Source organism: Rhea americana, unplaced genomic scaffold, assembly GCF_003343005.1.
Source record: "Rhea americana isolate MKP2758 unplaced genomic scaffold, rheAme1 scaffold_151, whole genome shotgun sequence".
In the NCBI taxonomy this organism is placed as follows: Eukaryota; Metazoa; Chordata; class Aves; order Rheiformes; family Rheidae; genus Rhea; species Rhea americana.
In genome coordinates, this window is record NW_028185606.1 from 1,999,851 (window position 1) to 2,026,428 (window position 26,578).

At 44.4% G+C, this 26,578-nt stretch overlaps 1 protein-coding gene across 1 annotated transcript; it reads right to left on the minus strand.

Annotated features, from left to right (window-relative positions):
* Nucleotides 1-535: 535 nt before the first annotated feature.
* On the minus strand, nt 536-26,001 carry COLGALT2 (collagen beta(1-O)galactosyltransferase 2). The gene is made up of 12 exons (XM_085299695.1): nt 25,880-26,001; nt 20,270-20,380; nt 18,573-18,690; nt 17,663-17,797; nt 13,582-13,786; nt 8,748-8,867; nt 8,171-8,247; nt 6,288-6,394; nt 5,088-5,220; nt 3,431-3,558; nt 2,698-2,904; nt 536-2,229 (listed from the first exon to the last, which is right to left on the minus strand). Exons 1-12 carry the CDS (start codon nt 25,999-26,001, stop codon nt 1,953-1,955), a joined length of 1,740 nt encoding a protein of 579 aa, XP_085155821.1. The 3' UTR covers nt 536-1,952.
* Nucleotides 26,002-26,578: the final 577 nt, after the last annotated feature.

Below are 26,578 nucleotides of genomic sequence, written 5' to 3' on the forward strand. Positions count from 1 at the left end.
CATTCAATGACATAATATAATAAAAATTAAAGAACAAGACTACAATACGCTGGACAGTCAGCAGGCCCCCAAACCTCCTGCTTCCAAAGACCACGTCAAGTTTCTTACCGATGTCTCTGGGACCACCATGGCCAACAATGCTTGGAACAGGGGTCACACTGGCTGCTGCTAAGGTGAGACCTGACCGGGAGGAGGTGGGAGAGTTTGCGAAGAGGAACGCCTCAGGCCGATCTGCCCTCCACACTCCCCGTGCCTCGCAGTCCTCGAGGGTGGAAGCAGCATGGCTTCCAGGCGGTAGCTGCAGAACAGTCACGTTTACAGCCAGCAGCTCTGTGGTGGGGTGATACGGCTGACAAAGCTCTCGACTTCCTTAGTTTGGACTTCACTGTCATCCCAAAGCCACGGCAGGCTCCAATCCCCGCATGCGCTGTTCTTTTTTGAAAATGCCTTTTTTTTTCCCAGCCTGAGTCAGCAACAGGGCTGAGCTGTCAGAGGCAGAGAGCCGGCCTTCCCCACCACGACCTGCTCCCACCCAACAAAAAGGACACGCAGCTGCTTATCTTGCATCAGGTTCTATGTATTATCAGACCCGCTGACAGATAATAACATGACTTCTTTAGCAGAAAGCACAACACTGATCAGCAATTATTAAAAATAGACAAAACCAAATGTGTAAAAAAAACCCCACGCATACCCAACTGTACAGATCAGCCAGCAGGCGACAGTCTCTTTAGATTGCTAGTCCAGGAGGGCTTCCCCCCCTCCACACAACACCCTGCAGCTTGAGATCTGTGTCAGCTAAACCAAAGCAATGTAGTCCATGGTCACCCGGCCCCTGGGAAACCACTTCAAACAAATAAACAGCATATTCTGCTGACATGTTACCCAATAACAAATACATCAGAACTCATCCAAAAAAAGACAAGTTTGCTCCTCACATGAAAAAATATCAAAAGACAAGTTGTCTTTCCGTCCTAAAACACAGAGTACTGAGGCTGCTGAGTACAGTTGACACCACTAATGTTTCTGTACATTGCTTTGTGTTTTTTTTAAGAATAATGTCAAGCAGTTCATAACCAGACTTGTAAAAATGAAAGTTTCTAGAAGTCCTACACCTGATATTTGTGGATTAATTAAATAGGTCTGGGAAAAGATTGGCTTGCTTTGTTTTTCTGAGGAATAATTTGAGGCAGAACGAAGCAGGACAGACTTGGACTAACTCTGCATCTCTGCACTCTCTGAAGGGAGCACCATTTCCTCTTGTTAGTTTTCAAGATTTTAGATATGCCAAGACATCCGTTCTGGATTGGCAAGCCTGTTCAGACAGGCTCTAGGAGGTCTGGAGATTCATGGAGGGGATGCCAGAAATAGCTTTCTACAGTACTGCAATAAAGGAGAGGAGCGCTGCTCCAGTGCTTTGAAAGTTTTTGGAAACCATTTTGATTTTGACAGGGATTCATTCAATAAACAAAATCAAATAACCCAAATGCTTGCCTGCAGTTTCTCTCAGTAAACAGGATTATAAGACCCTACAAACCTGCAAAGACAGTTACACAGCAGCCCACTGACAGCTATCCAGAAAGGTATCAATACTTGTATACCTCAGAGTTCCTCTATATATTAATCTTTATAAATACAGTATTCTACACAAGGAACTGTAGAAAGACATCACTTTTTTTTTCTTCCTTTTTTAACAAAAGCTTGCAAGAGCTTTTGTTCAGATCTCTCCCCTTTTGCTTGTCAGTCTGGAACACTTGTTCTTCCTCCTTCAGCTCTCCCCCGTCCTGGAAAAGTGCCTGGTTAGTCACAACACAAGTGGGTCCAACCACCCTGCTTTGCCTTTCAAGTAGAGGGAAAGGAGACCACATGAACAACTCTACAAGCTTCTAGGGTAAAAACCTAATGTGTGAGGCAGGTTCAGCTGTTGACAGAGTCCTGGGGGAAGTGGGCAGTCATAGCTCATCCCTGGAGGACGGTGCATTGAGAGATGACTGGGGAGGCAGGGCATCCTTGTTCTGGGCATCATTGTGGATCTTGCCCTGCTGCCGGGATTTCCAGGAATGTGTTCTGTCCCAGTCAGTTGACACAGTCTCATTATCCCAGATTGTGGAGGTCTCTGTGTCACTGAGGTAGCCTGGCTGCCCTGTGTAGTGGGTGGGATAAACAAGCAAGGGTTCTGCTGAAAAGGCTTTCAAGTCTCTGGACTCGTAGTACTCCATGTACTTCGCTCTAAAGAGGGGAGAAAAACCATCAGTAACGGAGTGACTGCTCATCTGTGCCACTGGTTTTGCTTGGGGTTATCAGCCAGTCCACTGAGAATACACAAGTTGGTTGAGATATGACCTAAGTGAGGAGATGGCTCTAAAGCAGGTCTGACCCTATACAGTTATAAGCATGTGCCTTACAACCACAGCCATACACAACCTATACAACCATAGCCTCTGTTATCTGGCAATAGCTAAGTGTCTTAAAGCCAGCTCACAAGCCCTGTACCAGGCAGGCAGGACAACCCCACAGCAGCAGCCCTGTCACTTCACCTGACCTGTATTAGGAGCTCTGCGGCAGACAACTAAGGAGCAGCTCTGTTTCCCCCTCCAGCTGGGCTACAGAAGCGAGACACGCCAACACTATCTGACTGAAGATCATTCGGCAAGACCTGGTTCGTGCCAGCCTGAGCAACAAAGGCATTCTACTTACACAGGGTGCTTGTTGTACATGACTGGCAGAAATTCATCTACAGGCAGCATCTTGCTGAAAGGCTCTGCTCCGATGAGTTTCTGAGCTCCTTGGAAAGAGATTGCATACCCCAGGGTCCAGTACGAATAATCAGCTTCCACCAGGTTCATGACATTGGGAACTGCTTTCTCAGGCTGCTGTACCTGCATTCTTTTCCGGCCAATGTAGCTGAAAGGGTGAAAAGATCATGGAAATCGGAACCAAAGAGTATCTGCAGTGATTAGGACCACAAGACAGTTTCAACAAGGGTAAGGGCAAAGGGGGCAATCCAAGAAGTAATTCACAACCCAGCTCACAGATCTCTGGCTTGCACCACTCTGACACACCCATATCTTAACCCTATGGGTGATGTATAGCTGCAAAAGACTTCATAAGGGAGCTAAGATGCCATGGCCCAAGCCTCAGCACTGGGCTGCCTCAGTTCCTTGGTCATAGAAGCATTTTTGGACATTGTTAAGATCAACCAAAGCTGCCCACAAAGGCTCTCCTCCCAAATCCTGCGGGTACCACTTACAGCTTGGTCATTCCAGTGTCAGAGGCAGATTTGTCCTGAGAGGTAGAACCCACCAAGACATCTGTCACCTTTCCTGGCATTCAATATTAACCCTGCCTTCTATCCTGACACAGTAGCTACCGCTGAAGCCCCCTGCAGGCCCAGGAGTTCCCAGGTGGCCAAGAGGTCACAGTTACTTACATAAGCTCCCAGTCTAGCTGCGCTTGTTCAATGTCATCCATTAACTTCATGAGCTTCCTTTTAAACTGGTGTTCAAAGCGAACATCATCCTCAATAACAAGTGTCTTCTCCAGTTCTCTGCTCACCACCTGAAACAAGAGAGTTCAAAAGTGTTAACAGTGGCTTACCTGGGCCACACTCTGCACCCAGAAACTGCTGGGGCAGCAAGGCCATTCAACGCAATGCCATCTACTGTGGATCATCTATAACTAGATGGGCAGAGAATCAACCCACAGAGAATCTCTTGTCTGGTAACTGCAGCTGATCTTTTGTGATCCACTGATCAAGAAGCACATGGATTCCCTTTGCCAGCCTGTAGCATAGGCTGGAGGTCACCCTGACCTGGTACTGCTTTCTGAACCACACAGACAGCGCAGCAGGAGAATCACTCTCCAGTTCACATCTCAGCTGCGACAGACTGCAAGAGCCAGTGAGAACAGGCATGAAAATACCCTGTGGGCTGAGCATCCACAATACGGTGTTGTACCACCTAGAGAAACCCTCCATCTGGAACCCATGAGCTGCCACACAGCATAACCATGGCAGTGACCTCCTCCAAGGAGTGTGCAGCAGCATTTGATATCAAGGCTGCTATCCTGAAAAGCCTCTTTGTTGAGAGAAAGACGGTCCCTGGAATCTGGGAAGGAGGACAATCCATCATGTCTGAAGTCTGATCCTAACTACTTAAAGAATGTACATGCACAACACACACTGCAAATAAGTTCCCATGTTAGCACCTGACTACAGGTGCTTAAAAACTTTCAAGCTCAAAAGCCTAGTCTGACTTCTCATAACAAATCACTTCTGCTGGCTTTGGGCTGTTTGTATTAATGCCTTGCTCTGCTGGGAGGTGCTAAAACTAAAATCTCCACAGGCAGAGGTTGTGTCCTTATGCATCTATAAAGGGTAGCTTCAATCCTCACTGTCACATATGGGCAACCACTGCCCAGACTTCTTTCAGTACTAAGTGTTAATCCTTGCCTACACCACACTGCACTTGCAATAGTCCCTCCTATTGATGTAGGCTGTACAACTCCTCCATCTCCGACCAGCACAGCCCAGATCCTCTCAGTCACTCTCCAGTGGTGACCAGGGACACAAAGAAACTATGGATTCTGACCACCCAACCAAGATCTCTTAGCTCAAGTAACAGTGGCCCCTGCTCTTAACAGGAATGCTTATAATACACCAACTTTAAAAAGATGATCAGTAGAGTCACTGGAACTTGTATTACCACAGATGTAGATGTGTGTGTCGGGGGGGTGAAATCAGGAGTTTGTAACACCATTTGTTCTTCAAAACCTTCCTGCCTTTTTCCTAAGTAAACTTGCTCTAAGTAGGCTATCAGATAGTTTGCAAAAGTAGTCATAAAATATTTTGATGAGATCATTCAAAGTTGTTTTCAAATCAAAAGCAGAGAAGAAAAAGATGAACACTGCGTTCAAGAAAAACCCTACGTGTCGCTCCCCTACAAACTGAGGAAAACAGCTATATTTAACATTTTGGAAAATCTGTATTGTATTTGATGCTCTGCCTTAAGACTGACTTGTATACCTGTTTGATGCATTTGCCCACAGCACCCTCTCAGATGAACCCCAAGCACCCACAAACTCCTTACCTCCTTCCAGATGTAATAGTGACTAAGGAAGCAGCCAATCTCTCCCCTGGTTAGTGGCCTGGAAGAATATGGGTCCCGGTAACCAGGAAGCATATCAATGCTGAGAGCTTTGAGCTGACTTGTGTTCAGTGCTCTGAGAAATAGAGAATAACTCTCACCATTAAAAAAAAAAAGGCAAATTTTAAGTCAAACACAAAAGCAAAAAGGGAAATGCTGCTGGCTTTCAGAGAAGAGGCACATCTCAAGAAATTCTTGTGCTCGTTTTACTCAACAACCTGAAGAAAATTTAATTTCTTGATCTACATTTATAAATCAAGTTGAACATTGGACATGACTGAGGACTAACACCTACAGAAGGCTGCAGCCTTCCATCATCATTCCCCTCCACGCACGCTTAACACCACTAAGATGTTCACCCCCAGGATACGGTGTCACCTGTGCTTTCTGTCGCTTGAGATTCTGGCTGCTTTGGAACTACTAGTGTTGAAGCAGAAACCACATCAGTCCCTACCGCTGCTGCTTGCAGGCTGTTTCCCTTTCTAATACACTGCATTAGAGAAACCTACGAGGCAGAGAATGATATGAACACAGACAAATCATATCTTTAACTCTGCTAATGACTTCTTGTGGGACATTGGCTTGTCAGCTGCTAGAATTTTTCTCTAAGAGGTCTTGATGGGTACCCAAGTTCTAAAGACCATTAGATGGTATTTAGTTTTCCAACTCCCTCAGGCCTCTTTCCAACTCCCAGAGCTAAATTTTTGTGCCTTGATTTCTCATTATATGAGAGTCTTAACTCACCTCAGAGTAGGGTGCACTTGAGAAGGTGCTGTATCAGGCTTAACACTGTATCTCAGCAGCATTATAGCACTTGCATGGAAGATCTTACCAGGAGACAATTGTTGCCAAATGCTTTCACTGCTGACCCCTTTTAACTGTGTGCAAATGTTACTGTTCATGGAAACTGGCATGATTTTCATCAGATTTTCATCTTCACCTGAACTACAATGCCCATGGATCTCTTGTTATTTCAAAAGTAGAAAAAAATGGAACAAAACTGCCCCAAACAGAGCATTACATGGGAAAATAAAAACGGTATCACCTCTCCCCACCCAAAACAAGGTCAGGGTGTCTTAGGAGACAGTGCAGCTAAGCACTACACACTCTTTGGAAATATTAGCAATCTTAGCTGAAACTCACTTTCCATCCACAGCCTCCACTATCTTGACTGCAATCTCCTGTTCATAGAGAGTCCGCAGCATCCGATCCCGCCTGTCTTTCCGCCGCTTCAAGTTGATCATGAAAATCTGGGTTGAAGAAAAAGATATTAGCCTTCTGATCTGGGAGAGGAGAAAAAGGGGTCCTAATCCATTCTTCTCCAGGGCCCCCATAGGAAGTGCAGATCTTATTAAAATAACACGTGTGTTTTCATTTCAGATTGTTTAGAATTTGACAAAAAAATTGGGATTGGTTTTGAGTTGAAAGTTTGCAGGCTTATTCTCAGTCTAAAAAATCTTTTTTATGGATGTTCATGGGGAAAAGTTGCTCTTCAAGGACAGAGAAAGCTGAGAGGTAGCTAGTTACAGTAGAGTCTATGTTTTCCAAATATTTAAGATGTTTTCCCTTTTACCAAACAGGGTAAATGGCTATCTCCATCTCTGATATACCAGCCAGCACGTGTCTCTTCACAGGGCTGCAACTGCCCAACTGCCTGTTATTTAAGATTATCAGTGGGGCCGTCACCTAACTATAAGGACACAGTAATGAGAGCATTTTTGTAATTACTACAGGCACTCAAAATCTACTGCTACGCCTGCCAGAGTAAAAAGCCTAGTACAGAACCAAGGCCTGGAATGGAAAGGTTTGGGCAGGGCTCAGTCCAGCCTTGAGAAGATAGACTCCTTGGCTGGAGGGCAGAGGACTGAAGCCCTTGCTTGCAGTTAAAGTGCAGAGGGTCAGGGAACCGCTTTCAGTCCCAGAAAGACAAGTGCAACCTTGTAGCCCACAGAGCAAAACCTCATCCCTGTAAGAAGTGGATAAAATTCCAGCTCAGTACAAATGCAAAAATAATAAATTGGATAAATAAAGGGCAACCACAAAGGACAACATGGAAAAAACCTACAGCACCTGTGCTCTAAACGCAGGCACACATAGCCTAATCGTTCAGACTTTACTATAAAAGCCATATAAAAGATACAGCAGAATACGCCAAGAAAACAAGGTTCCCTAGGCACTATAATTCTCTCAGTCATTGTGCCCTGTGCACACACGGGTTTCTGGCTCTGAGCAAAACATTAAAGCACAGCACATCCCTCTCCAATCTTCTCTCAATGCATGCTCTCCACAACATGAGGCAGAATTTGAGAGAGGAATTTCTACAAGGTCTTGGAGCACTACCAGTGTCAACACCATCCTCCTAGTTCATTTTCACGTACGGCCATAACAGAAAAACATGGCAACCAACAGGAGGAGGGGAGAGCTGCCACAGCAAGGAAAGGAAACAGCACATATGGGCACAGTCAGCTTGAGCTAAAGTCCAACTCAGGTGCTGGCTCCCCTAGCTGCCCCTGGTTCTCCAGTGGCTGTCTCAGCTCTTGTTGCAGAAGGGATGGACGGCAAAGTTGCCCTAGAGAGTCAGATTTCGGAGAAACAGCACAAGTTAAAGAACCTCAGTTCTGCCATCCCCTCCAAGCTGGATTAACTAGCCACACTATAAACAGACAAAAAACCCAGAGTTTTGCTATACACTGCCCTTGCACACAAATCAACACTGATAACTAGAGCTCTTGTACCAGGAGAAAGTGCTAAGCACTTATAGACTTGATTGGCCTCATGTCCCAGAAGCAAATGCCAGAGGGGAAAGAGTGCTCCCTGAGCCCTTCCCCTCCCCTTCCCCTGAGCTCAGCAGAAGGTCTCCCAAAATAAACATGTCTATTTTCTCCCTGCAGAAAAGTTCCAATCCAAATGATACATGGTTGGAAACAGCTACCTACATGAAAAGATCTATACTCAAAGCTCAGCTGCAGGGGGAATCCAGGTCCTCTAAGCGACTTAAGACAATAATAGCAAAACAAATTTCTTACTTCATCAAATCCCATCTTGTCAGGGTGCTTCGGGGGAACAGAGACATACTGAGAGGGTTCAATGGGAGGACGATCAACTGAAAGAGATGAGAGATCCCAAGCATCACCTTCATGAACGCATCTTACATTAAAGTAACATATCCACACATGTTTTTATCACTGGGCCTGATAGGGAGGTGAAACGTGATGTCAGTGCAGTAGAGGAGGTACCAGAAAGCATCAACAAAACAAAGCAGAAATTAGCAGCCATGTGCAGAAGAGAGACCTCACAATAAAGTCAAGGTTCTGCAGCATCATTTACATACTACAGATGCTTTTTTCTTTTTTTTTTTTAATTTGATTTGGAGAAATTGAGGGACTTTCTGTATGGGGTTGATCTGTCCTTAAGGTGACTGCACCCCTAGGGAGAAAAACAGTGGAAAATAAAAACCTGCATATCAAAACAGTTATGACATCAGTCAGATCAGGTTGTAAACAATCCTGGACTTGCAGGGGGAACAAGCTGGGCTGCTGGCAGGAGAGAGCTCTATAAACATTAGTAAGGGCACTCCCACTGCAGCAGGGCACAGTGACTTACTCATGGCCTCAATTAGTGTGTGCACAAAGTTCTCAGTCTCTTCTTGCAGGGTCTGGTGCGATTTCAGAGGCATGGGAAGGAAACCATAGTGTTCACGGTTGCAGATGAACATCTGAATTCCTGGGGATCAAGTAAAAACAGAAGTGAGGTCTCTTAGCAGCGGATTTTTACTGCTTTGCTCTTACACAGCCACAAATTTATACCAGGACCTCACTCCCAGGACGTACTGCTTCACAAGCAAGCACTTCAAAAACATCACAGTACCATTTTCTATTTTATCTGGCTGGCAGAATCTGGCCTCTCCTATGAAACACATTTCTGCTTGCTCCCTAACAGCAGGCATTTTCTAACTGCAATCAGTTTTTTCCTAGGAAAGGCACACCTCTTAGTCCAGAGGAGTCTTTTTCAGCTTTTGCTTTCTACCTTCTGAAATCTCATGCTATAAAAACAATCCTACAGCAGAGGGCAGAACTAGCCTTACCAAAAGCAGCATCTGGCACATACAGTAGGACTGTTGCAGATAACTACAGAACCACAGAAATCTCTAATCCTCAAAATCCCACCTGTACTGCTCAGACCTGGCACGTCACTTGACACAATCCCTCCACAAACCTAGAGCCAAAAGCAGGGAATGATCCTTACAGCTTTTCCCTCTCTGAGTGAGCCAGCCTCATTTAATGAAACAGCTGGCAGAGGAGCAGAAAGGACTTCTATCTGTAGCTGTGCTGAAGGAGAAACAGCAGCAATCCTGTGGCCTGGAGCCTCTCTCCTGGTACAGACCCAGGGCTCAGCAACAGCCTGCAAACCAGAGAGAGGAGGGAAAAAGGACCCAAAGGTGGGAGAAACATGCAGATTTCAGAGCTCAGGGAGAAGGGTGCAGGCATTTCCACTCATGAGTGGGCAGTACTCTCCCTCACAACACAGAAAGTCTGCATTTACTACAAACCTGCAAGGGCTGTAAGTGGTTCAGGATTGCTTCCCTTTCGCCTATCAGAGACCCCATTCCCTGCAGGGAGAGGAGGCCCAGACCAGGCCCCGCATGCTTGACAAAGAGGGGTGCACAGACATCTGCCTGATCAGGCAACCTCAAAGAGGAAAAAATTCAAACTAACCCAGCATGGCTAGAGGTGATGGAGGCTTTTGTCTGAGTTCTGCCAGGGCTTCTCTGTCACATAGAATAAATATGAAATGACTCTACCAGCTCAGAAGAGCCAAGTCTGATCCCCTGTTTTCAAAAGCACATCGTTGGCCAAATGTGGGCTCAGGCAGTTCAGCTCTCCTGGGATCATGCAGGAGGTTATCACAAAGCCCAGAGCATCACTATAGCTACAAGGCTCTGTTACTAGCCTAGCAGGGGATTCACTCCAACTTTTGCAGTCAAGCATCTTCCTGTTTCTATTCACTTGGGCTGGAAAATGGAAGACAAGATATTTTCACCTTTGTTGGCAAAGAGCTTGAGGAATATGTATGACAACCATTTTGGAAGTGCTATGTCTACTACCAGATGAGGTTCTTCCCTCTTCAGGACTAGTTTTTACAGTGCCTTGGAGATGAGAGGAAAATCCTAGAGAGATACTAGCAATGAGAAAAGATGCTTTCAAATAGAAATTATAATGTGACTTCCTTTTTCTCAAAGGTTTTTGCAAACTGCTCAAGGAGCTGCATCTGAGGTGCAAAAGAGAAGAGTGTGATGGCATGAAGAGAAAACACAAAGCCTCTTCTCGGAACAGATCCCTGTGCCAGGCGGAAACCAGTTCACTATTCAGGTCATTCACTGGGGATGCCCCAGCAACTTGTGATCAAGCACTTGACTGCTCAAGTTTGCTCTTGTTATCAATGAAAACAAGACCAGCACTGGGCCTAGTGTCACATCATGTAACAAGTTCAGAAACTACTTCCAGGGAATCTAAGAGACAAAAACTGTTCTCATTGAGCTCTGGTAAGGGCCTTGGTTCATTGGGCACAATTTGAAAGATTGTGCTAGAACCCATAAAATTCACAGTGCCAATTAAAAAACAAAAACAAACTCCAAAATCTGAAAGCCTTTTTTTAAAAATTATTTTTGTTTATTTTTTTTTTTAAGAAACACGCTCAACCACCTCCCTCTCCTCAGAAAATAAATGAAAAGCAAAGCAGACGCTACCTGGCTTGTCACTGCTTTCATGCATTACTCCCCCTAATCCCTGGTATTTTTAGCAGGTCAAAATTGTCTGTGTTAATGATGCTGGTGTTTCTGCCATTTTAAGTTCTGCAAGTAAATTGCTGGCTACACTACTTGCCAAACCACATTCAGCTGTCAGCTGTAATTAAGGTAAACGACAGAATAAAAAATACTACCTGCTGACATTAATGGATTTGGCACTGATCTAATCAACTAATCTTATCTGGCTCACTGATCTCTCGTCTTATCTTCCGCTGGCTTAAACACACTTAATCCGTGCAGATTCCTGCCAATACTTCTGTTCTTTCTGGGATAAAAGCTACCTTAAAATGGTAAAGTTTTGTGGGGAAGGGGATTCACTCTGCAGCTCTTAGTTTTTACAATAAAAACAACTACTGCCAGAAAAAACTAGAAGTACTTGTATTATCATCATCAGTCTTTGTAAGGCAGTTACCAGGACTGACAACCACACGCCAAAAAATCCAGAGCCATACTTAGGTAACATAAATATCCTCCACATTCCTGTGATTTGAGCTTCCTGCTGGCTGGCTCCAGGTCTTCAGCCTCAGCTCAACTGGAAGCTGAGGAGCTGAATGCTACCTTGCAAGTGCAAGGGGCTTGTACACCTTCCTCTGCTCTCAGCTGTACCTATAAGACCTTCTCAGGCAGATGGAAGGAAGATGAGGAGAAAGCTCACTTCAGTATCTAGGCCCTTACTCAACAAAACACTTGCACCAAGTTTCACTCAAAATCAGTACTCCCACTAAGGGAGCATCTGTTTCCTCTGAGCAGACTCGAGAGGGTCTCTCTGGAGCATCCTTTAACAGTTGGTTCAAGCAGCAGGATTCACTGTTGAAGACTGATGGTTTGATCTGAGACAGTAAGCGTGGTATTTGGCCTGGACACAAGCCAACACTACTGTGACTTCATGGAAGTAAATGAATTACTCTAAAGAGAAGTTTATCTCTAAATCCAACCATTTTTCACATTTATGAACTCGTATGTCATACTTTTATCCTGAGTGACAAAACTAAGCCCAGGACACAAGTCAGCAAACTGACACCAGTGGGCTGGACTGCTGAAACAAAACTGTTCATGCCATAGGTCAGCATCAGAGAAAGTTAGAGTGCTAGGATACAAAGGAAAAAAGGTGGATTCAAATCTCTGAAGTATTTCATAAGCAGCTGGAGTTAATACAATGCAGCTATAGCACTTGCTGGGTCCTACGTTTCTGGGAGAGCTTTCAGAAGAGAACCAACAGTGCAGATAGACCTGAAGGAACTTGCTGTGCTATCCAAACTTCCACCTCTGTTCTTGTCTAGAGCCAACATACCAACATCCTGATTCTGAAAGTCACTTAGACCCTAAAGGTCTTGCAAGTTCACATCTCACCTCCTCTACCTTCCTCTGCCTCCTAAGGCTTATAATTTCAGCTCTCGCTGCCTCTCCTCTGACTATGATTTACCTTTCTCACTTTATATCCTCTCACCCTGTTGTAGTTGAGTTTTAAAAAGACCTGCTTAGTCTGCCAAGACAACACTGTCTTTTGCAGTGTTGCCAGGAGCTTCAAACCAGCAAGATCACTAAAAGTGAAGCTGCAAAGAGATGGTGGCTGTTGTGCTGGTCTGGAAATGGGAAAGGTAGTCTGCTCGCTCTGTCTCTTCTCCAGAAGTGACTGCCAGTGACAAGCTACAGTGCTTCACTTCAGCTTCTCTCCTCTTGTCTGTCCCTCTTCCTTCCCACCTTAACTTTGCCTCTTTTGCAAAAAGGAGATGGATAGTATGAGCTGTACATCACTCACAGGACCCACAAATAACTTTTCCAGACAATGGAAGGTGATGCTGAGTTTGTGGTTTAGCCCCCGAAGACCCTGACTTTTATATTTCAGATCTAACTGAAATCCTCACACCACATACCAGACAGCAATCCCAGTATCAGTCAGTAGCACACACTTGCCCTTTGCTGTGCCCCAAGGGTCATGCTTGACCAGCTCTCCAAAAGCACGCATGATACAATGTCAAGTATGCAGTGATTTAACCCCTCACACACCAGCTCTAATGCACCCTGGCCTGGCAGAGATTTCCTCCTCTCAGCACAGCCCATCCAGCCTGACTTTACGTCATTCATCTGAAAGTTAAACTGATTTTGCTTTCAAAAAAAACCCTGCAGACATTTTTTTGCTGAGATACCATGAACCAAGGCCTCATCAGTGCTATGTAAACAACTTGTTTTTTATTCCTCATGAGCGCTATCACACCTAAAGTTTCTTGCCCTCCTCCACCTCTTAATGGAGTCTCCTGGAAGTGGCAATTTCAGATGCATTCCCAGCAGTCTTCAGAATGCCCTTCACTCTCACAGCATTCACCTGTGTTCACAGTTTTCTTATCTTGATATAGATTAAGGGTGGATGAACAGAACCAGACATTTTGTCTCTAAAACACTGCCCTTATCCCAAGAATAGTTCCCAAGTCCTTTAAAGCTAGCTGTGATTCCAAACTACAGGGCCAATTTCTTGTTTGCTGCTGGTTATCCCTGACTGGACTAGAAAAAGGAAAGGGAACCGTACGTTAACTCAGGGTTGAAGTCCACACATGGCCTTTGACCTATAAACTGGAACTGAAAAGCTGCGTGTCTCTGCTGGTGAATCCTCCCTGGAGGAGGCAATGGACATACCTGCTTGGCGACTGGAGAAGGCGAAGACAATGATATCATCAAAGCTCCAGGTATAGTCCTGGTGGGGTGGATAGAACATCAGCTTGGTGGAGGCCTCTTTCCTCAGGTCGATGAGGAATGTGGAATGAATCATTGGGACAGCAAAACAGCCTGTCCTCTTCCATTCCCGAATCAGGGGATAATCCAGGGTCCTTTTGTAATAGCCCTGCAAACACAGTAAGTGGGACACTTGTTACAAGAGGCTTCACAGGTTCTCCCTAGCAAAAACTCTTGCCCTCAGCCCACAGCAAAGAGGGGTCAGTGCCTAGTTCTCAGATTCTGAAATGTTGGGAAAGGACTGAAGCAAATGCTTAAAAACAATCACTGTCACAGAAGTTACAGCTGGACCCTTTGTCTTTTTAGCAGTCCTTGGAGACCCAAGCCTTTCCCCTGCAAAAATCCCTTGCAATAAAGCTTCAAACCTCGGACTATTTTCTCCTATTCATGAAACCTCTCCCCCCCTTTTTTTTTTGCACACAGATTCTCAGGTCTGATGCCAGAAGGTGCTGAGCCCATGTAACATCCTCCACATTTGACAGGCATGAAGGACACAGTGTCTCACAGAAGAGGACCTGTAAATTAATGCTGACCATCATTTTAGCAAGCATTTGCTTCACTGCAGTGAAGGCAACATGCCAGCTTTCATCAACAGTGTAAGAGTTGCTACTTCCTCCATCCCAGGGACTAGCTGGAAGTTTTGCCCTGTGGGCAGGCAGCTTTAATACCCACTCCTGAGCTCTCCCCACAGAGTCTTTCTGGGGGAAGCACTTCAAGTCAGCTAATTTCACTGTAACCACAAGCTTTGTTAGCCTTCCAACACTGTGGGTGCATCACCCACATGGCGTGGCTTACAGCTGGTTTTGCAGGTGCAATACATCTGAAGTTATCCATTTGGAAAATAAATACCCTAAATTCCTCCAGATATGAAGTCCTAATGCACCAATTAGACATCTGAACACAGCCGAGAGTTCAATTCAGAGCAGATTCTGGTCTTTACAGAAATGATGAGTCACTAAAATAAGTTAAAATAATAAATGATACATTTTCCATGAGTACCGTAGCAACAAAAGCTGAGCTAATCTCTGCAGAACCACTTTACCTTGGTTCTCTGCAAGTGTGGTGCATGCAATCATACAGTGCATCTGCTTGTCTGTGTATCTGCTGATCCCCCCTCCTGCCTTCAAATACCTTCTGAACATATTGTAAGGACTACGTCTCAAACACAGCCAGTCTGACATTAATGAAGAGAAGTGAGCAGATAGACACCATATTAGGTTTCCAGCTGACAGAAGAGTTAAGATAGTCAACCTTCAATAAACATTCAAGAATGCCCACAGGTGAACAATGCTGGAAACTTGATTTTCTTCCTCCAGCCACTCACTACAGGATTTGGGGCTTTTTGCTGTACATAAGTCACATGTAATCAGGAAAGACGCCAACTTGTCAACACCGCTGCCATGCTTTCCTAAGGTTAGCCTCATGACATCTAAATGTCAGGCTATCTGGAGCTGGGTTTGGCTTGTTGTTGCTCAGCACCAGAGGCTGTGTTTCAGGGTGTGTTCCAGCTGTTATTCCCTCCCCAAACCCCCAGGGACAGCAAGGCTGGGAGCAGCTTGAAGCTGTGGGACTGAGAGCTCAGAAACAAAAGCAAATAAAAGAAAAAATAAAAACAAAGTAGAAACTTTTTGTTGTTGTTTGAGCAGCTTTTCGCCCCAAATCTGCAAAATGTATTTGCTGCTATTTTTTTTCCCTTTCTCTCAGCTAATACTGGTAATGATGGAAACTTATTACTGCAGAAGTTAACATTAAGGGCCAGCGCCGAGGCTGGTGCACACAGGCAGAGATCCACTACAGTCTGTGGAGCAATCCTAATTTACAGCAGTGTAGAACCTGACTGGTTCAGTACTTAACCTTAAAAACATAAAGAAAAATGCCCTCACTATGAAGTTTACGTCCCCATTTTAAAACAATAATTGAAACAAGCAAATAATCCCCGCCTACCACTACCATCTTTTCTTTTCTATACATTTAACTCCAAAGAATTTGGAAGGTTCAAGATATTTTCCTGTTATTTTTACTCAATTAGTCTGAGCTGAGGAACTTCATGCCACAGGACAGCGTGGGTGTCAAAAAAGGGTCCAAATAGCAGTTTCTATGAAGAAAACTTCACTTAAAGCTTTAAACACAAAAATCAATCTCAAGAAGTCCCAGAAAATGAGATGCTGGAGGATAGAAAAATATTTTGGGGAAGTATCATTCACTTACATACTTGTTGTGTTTTTCTACTATTCCCTAGGCATCTGCTAGAAATCACTGCTATCAGACAGACCTTTGGCCTGACTCGATACAGCTGTTACATTTTTATTCCACCTGCAGTCCTACTTATGCTCTTGGCAATACTGGGACAGTGACATTTTAAAGCAGGTAAATAGAAGAAGGGGGGAACGGAGTTTGCTCCTTGTTTCACTCCAGGATTAATTACAAAATGAACAACTAGTAATGTGGTTAGGTCTCTGGAATAAAACAAGAGTGTAGGGGAGGGCAGGACTGTGGAATCACTCTTAAAGTACTCATATTTGCAAGCCCCAGGAAAGCTCACAGATATATGTGCAGCTCAGGCTTAAACATATTTGCATATGCAGTACAGTAAGCTTCTCTTTAAGAAGACAGACAGACAACAATCTAGGAAGGAAAGAAAAAGCTTTCTAAGGCAAACATGGGCAGCAAAGGGTGAATTTCCAAGAAAATAAAAAACTCTTGCTGTCCTAGAAGACATACAGCTTAGGATCTTGCCTTCTAAAGGGTAACAAAATATACGATGGCCGTAGATCAAAGAACAGATCAAAAAACTACTTATCTCTTACTGAGGTTTACCTGTGGGCTGGGAGACAAAAGCATTATCTAGAGTCCCTGTCCCAGACTGAAGGTTTTGGAAAGGCCATCTACGGTTTAGTCAAATCATTTCAAATAAAATAGTGAAAAAAGGCAAAAAATGACTTGTGGAAATATACCTGCCACTCTATATAACTGAGCATCATACTAAAATCCTTTTATAGACAAGATTATATAGATTAGCTTGTAAAGTGATAGCTCAGAGTCACACTAGCTCTAAAAATAATGCTATTTCTACTATGCACAATATTTTCATATTTTGTACCTCCCACGGTATTGGGGCTTGAAAATACAAACATGCAATTCTATTTTCTAAGCTCAGCTCTTCTGTTGTTTACACCAGTACCCTTTACACAAGTACCCCAGCACACACACACGTTCTTCCATGCAAAGGGCATTACTCCACTACAATAAACCTTGTTTGTGTGGGGGGAGCTGCACAAGGAAAAGCAAATTCTTCACAGGTTGGTGTCAATATAGAAGAAAGTCAGTTTAAAAATATGTACCAAGCACTTCAACCCCATTCAGATTACAGAAGCATATGGAACCACCTCAAATAAATACTGGTGTGACTGTGAGTATATTGATATTTTCTTATGTATTTAGTGGAATTTTATCATTTTCCAGGACTTTTGATTAGGAACAGCATCATTCGAGCAAGCTCAGCTTCCTCCAGATTCAGCTTTTTCAAGTGAAGAATCTCAGATGAGGAAGCAAATTTCATTTACACGCCTGCAAACTCAATGCAGAACATGTGCAGCTTTGCTCATACCTAGAACCATACCATTAGAACACAAAGCTTGAAAATCAAACATTCACAGGATGCAATTTTCTCTTCTCTCTTACCCCTAGATTCCCTAAAAACATACGGTCCTTTCCCAAATATACCAGCACAAGATCTGGTATCCCACTTCTAAGAGAGATGCAAGTTCAGGCAAGTGAGTGACACGACTATCAATGCTACGTGATACTACCTCTGCATGCCTCAGAAACAGAGCAGCTTCATTTCAGAAAGGGGAGCAGACCACACTATAAAAGCAGCTGGGAGAGACCACAAAACAGAAAACACACCCACTGCTTCACAGGCAAGAAGGCCTTTGAAAACATACAGCTCGCGCAGCTGCCCGGCACTGTTCACGAGGTCACTTGCCTGGGGGGTGATGCCACACCAGAAGTTAGAATAGAGAGAGCGAGACTCGAGCATTGGTGCTACCAGTGTTTTGTTTTCTGCTATCATCAGGTTCAGGGTTTGTGGGTTGGTCAGTAAATTATCTGCATCAATGAACTAGAGAAAGGAGAGGGAAAGAGAAAAAGAAATTCATCATTAGACAAAACTATATGCTTTCTTGGGAACAAGGTGGTCAGAGACATGAGATGATGGTAGAAAAACCCACTGAGCTGGAGGTTTTGATCACAGGAAAAATGCCCCTTAGAAGTAAACCCAGGAGTGGCACCCCTAACAGTACAGTTGTAAGATTGGAAAAGATGCAGAGTTTCCCTCTGACCCAACAGAATGTTACTACAAAACTGGAGCAAGGAAGTTGTAAGAGAAAATTATGTTATCCAAAATTTAGGAAAAGCTTTTTCTGCCAAGACGATCACGAAGAGCTATTAAAAAAACAGGCCACAAAGCCTCATCTTGTTCAGAAGCTGAGAACACCACCATTAACTGCTGCTGCAGTGACCAAAGGCATGCACCTTCCCACATCTGCTGAATATTCCCCTCAAATTTTATCAATAACAGGTTGGGTTTTAATTTATGGGACTCTTTGCAGGGCACCTACCCACCACCAGGACTATATTCAGCCTTGTCAAACGCAGCTCCCAAGCCTGAGCCCCAAACTCTGTGGAGAAAGCCTGTGGAGAAACTCAGGGACTTACCCACAGCTCCAAATTTTCGTGCTCGTCAGACCAAGAAACGGCACAAGGCATCTCACTGCAAACAGAGAGCTTTTTCTATAGATGGAGAAGAAATAGCCCCAGTTCCAGTGACTACCTAGGAAGCTTTCGCCTAGAGAGAGTTAATAAATCAAATTTTGATTTATTTCCCTCAGACCTACCAAGACATAGTCCGACCACTTCTCTCGTGCAGCACGAAGGGCAGCCTGTCGGAGTTTCATGACATGGGTAAATCGGGAGCTTGGCCAATGTTTTGGTCCAATTTCTTCTGGGTAAGACCTAGCAAAGAAAAAACAAGAACCAGTGACTGCACCAATCTGATCCCTACTAATGTAGTCAAAAAGAGTCATCATGTTCCCTTGCTGCCTTCAAGTCAAAAGAAAAACAGAGTTAGGGTCACCTGAGGCAACCCAGGAGAGCAAAAAATGAAAGGCAGGTTCTGAGAGAAACAGATTCCAACCCTCATGCTGGCATGCGTACCCAGAGCACTGGAGAAGAAACAACACAGCAGCATTTCCTGCCAAGTGGCCACAAGCAAAATAGCACTAACAAAAACAGCAGCTTGTGCAGCAGGCCAGGCCCCCACATGACGTAAGCAGGGGTTACCCCACTGGAATAAACTGAAGCTGATTTACCTCATCTGACTCTCTGGTAGAAAGTCCTCTGTCTTCTGGCAGGCTTTAAGTTTAAGACTATGAATAAGGCTTCTTAAAGCCCAGCAGAATCAACACAGATGGGGATGCAAAGAAGAAACACTACTTCGGATTCCTTCAGGATTTGAAGCATTATTAATAACTTAAGACATCTTGATACCAGCTTTTAAATCTACAAAAACACCCAGTCCCAAGGGCCCACGTGAGCAAAGTTATGTGAATATATCTGTTTTCAGAATCAGGTCTAAAAGCAAAATTTTCATAACAGGGATGGAAGAAAACTTAGGGACAGATCCTTATGTGAGATAAACATTCAGGTTTATCTCTGATAAACCTGCAGAAATAGTGCCAGCATAAATCAGCAAAAGAGCTAAAGATTTCAGAAACTTTTTACAAAATGTAAAAAAGTCAAGTTCAATAACATTAAAAAAACAGAATTTCAATGTAAGGATTTAAAAAACAATTCAGTTAAACAAGTATTCCCTGTTGGTTTGCAGGATAAATACTCTACCACTGCATTAGGGACCTTGAAAATGCAAGTAAGCCCAAAAAAAGGGGAAACTGATATACATTTCATTGATCGGAGAAACAGAAAACAGAACAAAAAAGAACAGTTGATCTTAAATAACAATGATGATTTAAAAAAAAAAAACATATTTCATTCTTCTGCTTTGAAATTCTGCATACAAATAGGTGTCATCCTTCATTCCTTAACAGAGGATTCTCCTTAAATCTAATAGCGTATTTCAAAGTAATGACCCTGCAAGTCATGTAAAGGCATAAGGCTATCCTTAATTAAATCTAATTCTCTGGCTCAGAACTTATTAAACATTTGATGCCAGGGACATAGTTTTCACATAAACTATGGGAATAGGCTATGATTCTCTGCTCCCTTGCAAATAAAGAATGTCGTTTTTTATTCCCTGAAGCTTTTGATGTGATCTGTTTACCACGCAACCAGCAGCTGCAGATGCTAAACAACTGAATAGAAACTCTCTGCTCAAAAGTTCTGTACAAATTGCTACAGAGCAAGGGGGTCAGAGACCCTTCTATATGCTCTACCAGAGTCCTAGTGCGACAGGCCCTGCAAAAATTGCATTCTAATGCAAAAAAGTTTAATACATGCCCTGGTTTGCAACCAGAAAACCTAGAAAGTTTGACATATACTCCTAATAGCTCCGGTCAGCTCCCACTGCAGTACTCACAAGGGGTCCTCCATTGGCCTCCACTCCACATAGTGATAGAGGTTCTGCACGTTCTTCAGCCACTCTTTAAGGATTGCTGTGGTATTATCAACACTGTGGTCAGTGGCTGCCCTGGAGAAAATAAGAGCACAAAGAACCCTATTAACAGAAGATTCAGGTGTAAGGAGCAAGCATGAGAAGAACCTATTAACTCCCTCAGGAGTTTGCCCATTTGCCCTGGCCTACAAGACCTCTCAAGGTACTGCAGAAGTAGTGTTCCTGACCTTCTTCGCCTTTTCCCAGCTGGTAAATGACTCAAACTCAGACAGAACCTGTTTCTTAGAGGCACATCCAACTTCTGGCAGAACTCAGTGCAACTCCACAGATATGCAAGTCATTGTACAGGAGTCCAGCAGAACTTCACTTCCTCACAAACTGCTCCCTTAGCCTAGGCAATGCTGCACACCACTCCTTGCTTTAGAGGCCTGATCCTTTCTCACAGGAATCATAGCAGCTTTGTCACGGACCTGAGTGGACACAGAATTTACCATGCTCTTATGGTAAATTCTCCTTCCCGACTCTGAGTCACATCCCTCCAAATCTGATTAGTTCATCCTGTGGAAAGAATGGGATGGAGAATGACATGGGATGAGTGGTCCAGGATAAGTTAGGCACAAAGGCTATGTATCTAGAAGCACAAAGAGTTTGTTCTGTTCGATATTCTGTTCTGCAAGTCCTCTGCTAATGCTGCCCAGCCTGGCTCCAAGCACTCACACTGTACTGCCTCATCCTGAGGCCTGGGAATCACACATGCCAGGATGGGAGGCTCCACAGTGACACTGAAAGGAGTCCCCTGCTACCACACAGCTAGGGGGAGGGCAGGAACACTGTGCTGGCAGCTCGCTCTACAGTATGGATAATTACAGCTAGGGTCTAGGGAGCCCATCCCCTCCAATTTGCAGCTTGCAATTAGCATGGACCCTCACAGCTGCTCTCTGTATGGGCTATTCAAGCACAGAGGTGGCAGGGAAGGCAGAAATGCATAACATGTGCCAGGACTGGCACCTCCTTCACGCCCCCCTGCTTTAGCCAGCAAGCAGCAAGGCTCAAACTCAGAGGGATGCAACTTGCTTTCTTGCTGTTTCTTGACACAAAGGCTGCTGAGAAGCCTTGTGAAGGCACTATATTCTACTAAAACAGCCAACACTTGGCCTCAGACCTTCGGGGAGAAGAATGCTACCTGCTTCAACTACAGTCTCTGCCATCCTCCCAGGCAGCAGCAGCATCTAAAGAGTGTTCTTTTTCTAGGAGTTAGTCAGTAGAGTTTTGCAAACTCAAACACAATACGCTTATCCGTGTCTCTGGCAGCAGTCGCATGGAAAATGCTTCCAAAAGAGCCACCAGCTCACCTCTGCCTGGGAGCCTCAGATCTTCAGGTTATAGAGCAAGTGAGCTGAGTCACTTCCCAGCTGCTCCTTTCCAGCCTCCAGTTCCCTGGCACTGGGTGTTTGCACACTAACAGACCTGGCAGCTCATATGGCCATGGCAAATTCCCTCAATCTAAAGGGCTGCTCATTTCTCCTGCCAAGGCAGCAGAGATCTGTGGGAACAGCCCCACCATGGGACATAGCCTATGTATCCACCCCTCAGCAAGTTCCACTGAGAACTTACAATCCTTTTATCTAGTATTACCAGGAGTCTTGACAGAACCGTAGCAAGGACTATGTGAAATGTGAATCCACTTAAAATGTCCCTAAAGGAAGCGCATAGAAAAGGTGCCCCTATTCACTGTGGCTTTCTTTATTGCTGCCCTCCAGCTCCAAAGACCCCAAGGCACTTCTCACAGCATCCTCCAGCCTACCCCACAGTCAAGGGATGGTGTGCAGAAGGGAGAAAGGTGCCACATCCCAAACCCCGGAATTACTTAAGCCATTTCAGAAAAAGACCTCAGCCCAAAATCATTATATGCACCTACAATTCAGAATTAGAGCATAAACAAACTCTTTCTAGTTTGTGCAACTGGAAGGTATCACGCCTACGGAATTTAACCTATTTTAAATTAAAAGAGAACTGAGAATTCAGATTTTAAGTTTATTTATAATTAGAAGAATGGGATCACTTAATGATAGGATATTTGTTTGTGAAACATTTACTTCCATTTATTAAAATCATAAATAATGAAAAAGTGACAAGTGAATGAAGGTTGTCTTCTTGCAGCTAATAACTGCTCTGTTGCTGACTTGGTATAACACTGTGACAAGTCAAGTTTGCTTCATATATTTTATGGATTTCAGATCATCCACCAAATCCTTGTTTCAGGCCATTTGGGTGGTCCTCCCACAGCTAGGCCTATAGGCCATTTCAGTGGTGATGGTCTCCTTTCTTCCTACACCTGGGCTGCGTAGTCAATGAATGACAGCCTCCTAAATCCTTGGGTATTAAGGGGTATCCTTGGGTGCATTAGGAAGACTGTTGCCAGCAGGTTGAGGGAGGTGATCCTGCCCCTCTACTCAGCCCCGGTGAGGCCTCATCTCCAAGTACTGTGTCCAGTTCTGGGCTCCTCAGTGCAACAGAGACATGGAGCTACTGGAGTCCAGCGTAGGGCTACAAAGATGATCAGACAGCTAGAGCACCTGCCCTATGAGGAACGGCTGCGAGAGCTGGGCCTCTTTAGCCTGGAGGAGAGAAGACTGATGGATCTTATCAATATCTACAAGTATCTGAAGGGAGGGTGTCACGGGGATGGGGCTAAGATCTTTTCAGTTGCCCCGTGTGACAGGACAAGAGACAACGGGCAAAAACTGAACCACAGAAAGTTCTGCCTGAACACAAGGAGGAATTTCTTCACCGTGAGAGTGACGGAGCACTGGAACAGGTTGCCCAGAGAGGTGGTGGAGTCTCCTTCTCTGGAGATATTCAAACCCTGCCTGGATGCAACCCTGTCTAACATGCTCTAGGTGACTCTGCTTGAGCAGGGAGGTTGGACTCGATGATCTCCAGAGGTCCCTTCCAACCTTACCCATTCTGTGATTCTGTAAAGTTCTTAAAATATCACAGAATCGTGGAAGCGGCTCTGTGTTTCTGGCCATTACTGGAGCTGCATGCTCTCGTTACACAACATACGGGGGACAGCACTGCAACTAGGTATCACAAAAACTGAGCACAGATGACAGTACCCACTATCAGAGTTCATCTTACCATACCACTTGCCTGGCCCAGGCTAGTCTTGAGAACACTGCAGCCTTCAAAGAAATCACACAACTCCCACAGAGCCAGGACAGGCACATAACCTTTTCCCTTGGCAAATCCCATGCTGATGCTTCTACTTCAGAGGAGCTCAATGGGGAGATGTGCCAGGGTTTGCTATAGTCTGGGGAGGGAGAGGGGAAGCTTCAGCACTGTTGTCAAGTTAGGCCCAGCTCCTTCCTTATCTCAGCCAGGAGATTTTTCTCCATTCAGCTTTGCACACACGTGCACACTCACACATGCACATATTGTATCAGTAAGGAGCTATTTGCAGGGAAGAAAAGCAAGAGAAATCCCCAAGTTCACAACTGAAAGGTAATTTCACTGACAAAGAAAACAAAAATCTTGGGTCACACAGCCTCAGAGAAAGAGAGTCACTGGGAAACAGCTCTGTCTTGTTGATCAAAGAGTTGTTTCACCAAGCCCAAAACACTGACTAGCAGAAGACACTGGGAGATAGCTAAACTGCAGGTCTGCCCTTAAAAGCAAGTGTTCAACATCCTACTCCTCACAGAGTGGTGCTCCCTCAAAAAACCTCATCCCAGAAGACTCTGGCAGCTAACAGCCTCCGGATAGAAGTGAGACCTATGAATCAGAACATGGAGAAATCTCCAAATCTACCCCCAAAAAAGCTGTTAGAGGACAAATTGTATTTAACAGCCCAAGCTGCAACGGTGTTGTCATGTAGTAGGTAAATTCACATCCCCATGGAATTTTTAAAAGACATTGAGGAGACAAAGCTCTGGCACAAATAAAGGGCTGCTGTCTCCAGGGCTATCCACTCAGCAACATTTCCAAGTCTAAAGTTCTCAAAGGCAATAAAGTTTGTCATGCCTTGGATGAAACATGCCCTATGACTAGCAATCTGGCAAAAAAGAAAAAATTCCAGCTAAGTTTCAACAATCAAGCCATTCTCAAAAGTAATTATCACTATTAGTTTCAGAACAATACACTTTCAACTACATCAAAATAAATCAACATTTGCCTCTATTGTAGTGTCCGAACCATTGCCTCAGAAAAAATTAGCAACTATGGTGCTTGCAATATCACTGTACGGATAAACAGGCTAGTACTGCAATTTTAAGTGACTACCACTGCTAAGAAAAAGTGGCAAATAAAAATATTAGTTCAGTTCCTACTGGCAACAACAGCTCCTGAAGTCACGGGAGGCACAAGATATTCTGTTATAAATCATGTTTCTCTCTCATGGACACTCAGCCTCTTCAAGTCCTACAGATTATTAGAGTCAAAACTTCAGCATTAACTCAGACAGTTGGAACAGTTGGACCCTCTTAGTTTTTAATCCAAGTTCAAGACAGCATGGTTATCCTTGCTGCAAATCAAACCACCAACCTGCTGCCAGTGGTACAGACCTCGTCAGGGCTGGAAAATTAACTGTCCTTTCTCTGGGTGATGACACCAGTCAGGAAGGTTTGAGCTGCACAGACAGAACAGCCCTTGCATGTAGTGTGCCTGGTACAGTGATGTGGGGCCACAGGATGAGACTGTTCACAAGTTATACACTGAGGGTTAGAAAGTAACACATGAAAGAAACTGTGCTGGAAGTGTTCTGAGCTCAATTCTCTTCGGAAAGACTTTTGTAGCAGGGGCGGTAAAGCTGCATGTCAAATACTTGCCAAAAAGCTGTGTTAATCTGCCTGTGTGACAGTGCTACTGGAGAGGGGCAACACAGGCCAACAGCTCTCTGGGAGCTGTGCAAGTGAGGTTGACAGTAAGAACACATACCATCCCTCCTCACTTACTCACCCAAAGAGGAGTCCTTGCTCTGCCTTCCGATCTTTAACTGTCCACTGTATCTGCTCGGTTGGGTGAGGATAGTGGGCTACCTTAACCTGGCTCCACTTAGCTTAGCAGTCCACATGGCCCTTAGGCAAAGCTAGTACCTAGAAATTTTTATTACATTTTTGAAGAGCAGGTGAGCACAGTGTTACTATTTGAGTCTATCAATGTTATTCTTGGCCTGACATCAGTTTCTAGTAGTTTTTTGAACAACAGATCATTTTGAAACATCAATGCATTGGGGACCAAGCAGGAACTACAAGATGATGCATTAAGTGCAAGGTCACAGGAAAAGAGGTGAGGTGGCTTGCTGGCTGGCAAGGAGGAGTACAAACAGGCTGACATACTCTTGTCCATGAAATCCTGAATCCACAGCAGACATGATCCAGTTGCCTCCACACCATGTTGAAGCAAGTTAAAAAAAAAAACAGAGGACTGCATGTAAGTTACATCAACTGGAGCAAATTGGATAAATAAAATATAGCATAGGGCACTAACTAAAGAACCTAAGCAAGCTCATCAGTGTCATCCTTGGCTACCATCATCCATAGAGCAAAGTGAGGGGTCAGACAGACCTCTACTTACCAGCACAAGCTGTCCTCTTTGCCTGGCAGTCTATACTGTACTGGCCAGGAAAGCTGCTGCAGGCTATATCCCACACTTGCACCCCAAAGAGTGACAGTACCTTCATGAAACTCTGAGTCCATGTTTTAAAGGTGTTTGTCCTCCCCCTGAATATCTAACACGGTAACTTGGTTAGTTTCTAACCATCAAAATTGCCAACACTACCATCACATATTTGAGTCCGAAATCAGAGACTGAAATCAAACATGAAATGCAACAAGATTCAGGATAAAAAGAGTTGATCTAGAACAAACAGAGAAAACAACCCTACCATATTTTCCTCTTCCCTTATGGATGCCTCTGCGCATCCTTGGGTCAGACCCTAGTGTTTTCAAACAGTTTGATGCAATCATAACTGGGAAACACTGCTAGTTCAAGTTCAGCTTGCCTTCCACCAGGCCTCCAGGACCCCCGAGGCCTTTCTGGCAGAGCCGCTCCCCAGCCTGTGTCACTACAAAGGGTTCTTCCTTCGCACATGCAGGACCACACATCTGTCCTTACTGAATTTCAAGATATTCTCTGTGGACAACTCTTCCCATTCAAAGCCAGTACGCTGTCTGCAACTACTAATTCAGGTAGAATATTAAAACAGTGAGTTTCTTTCAAAAGGGACAGGTTTCATTGATGACCTTTGCATTAAAAAGAGGCAACTTCATGTTC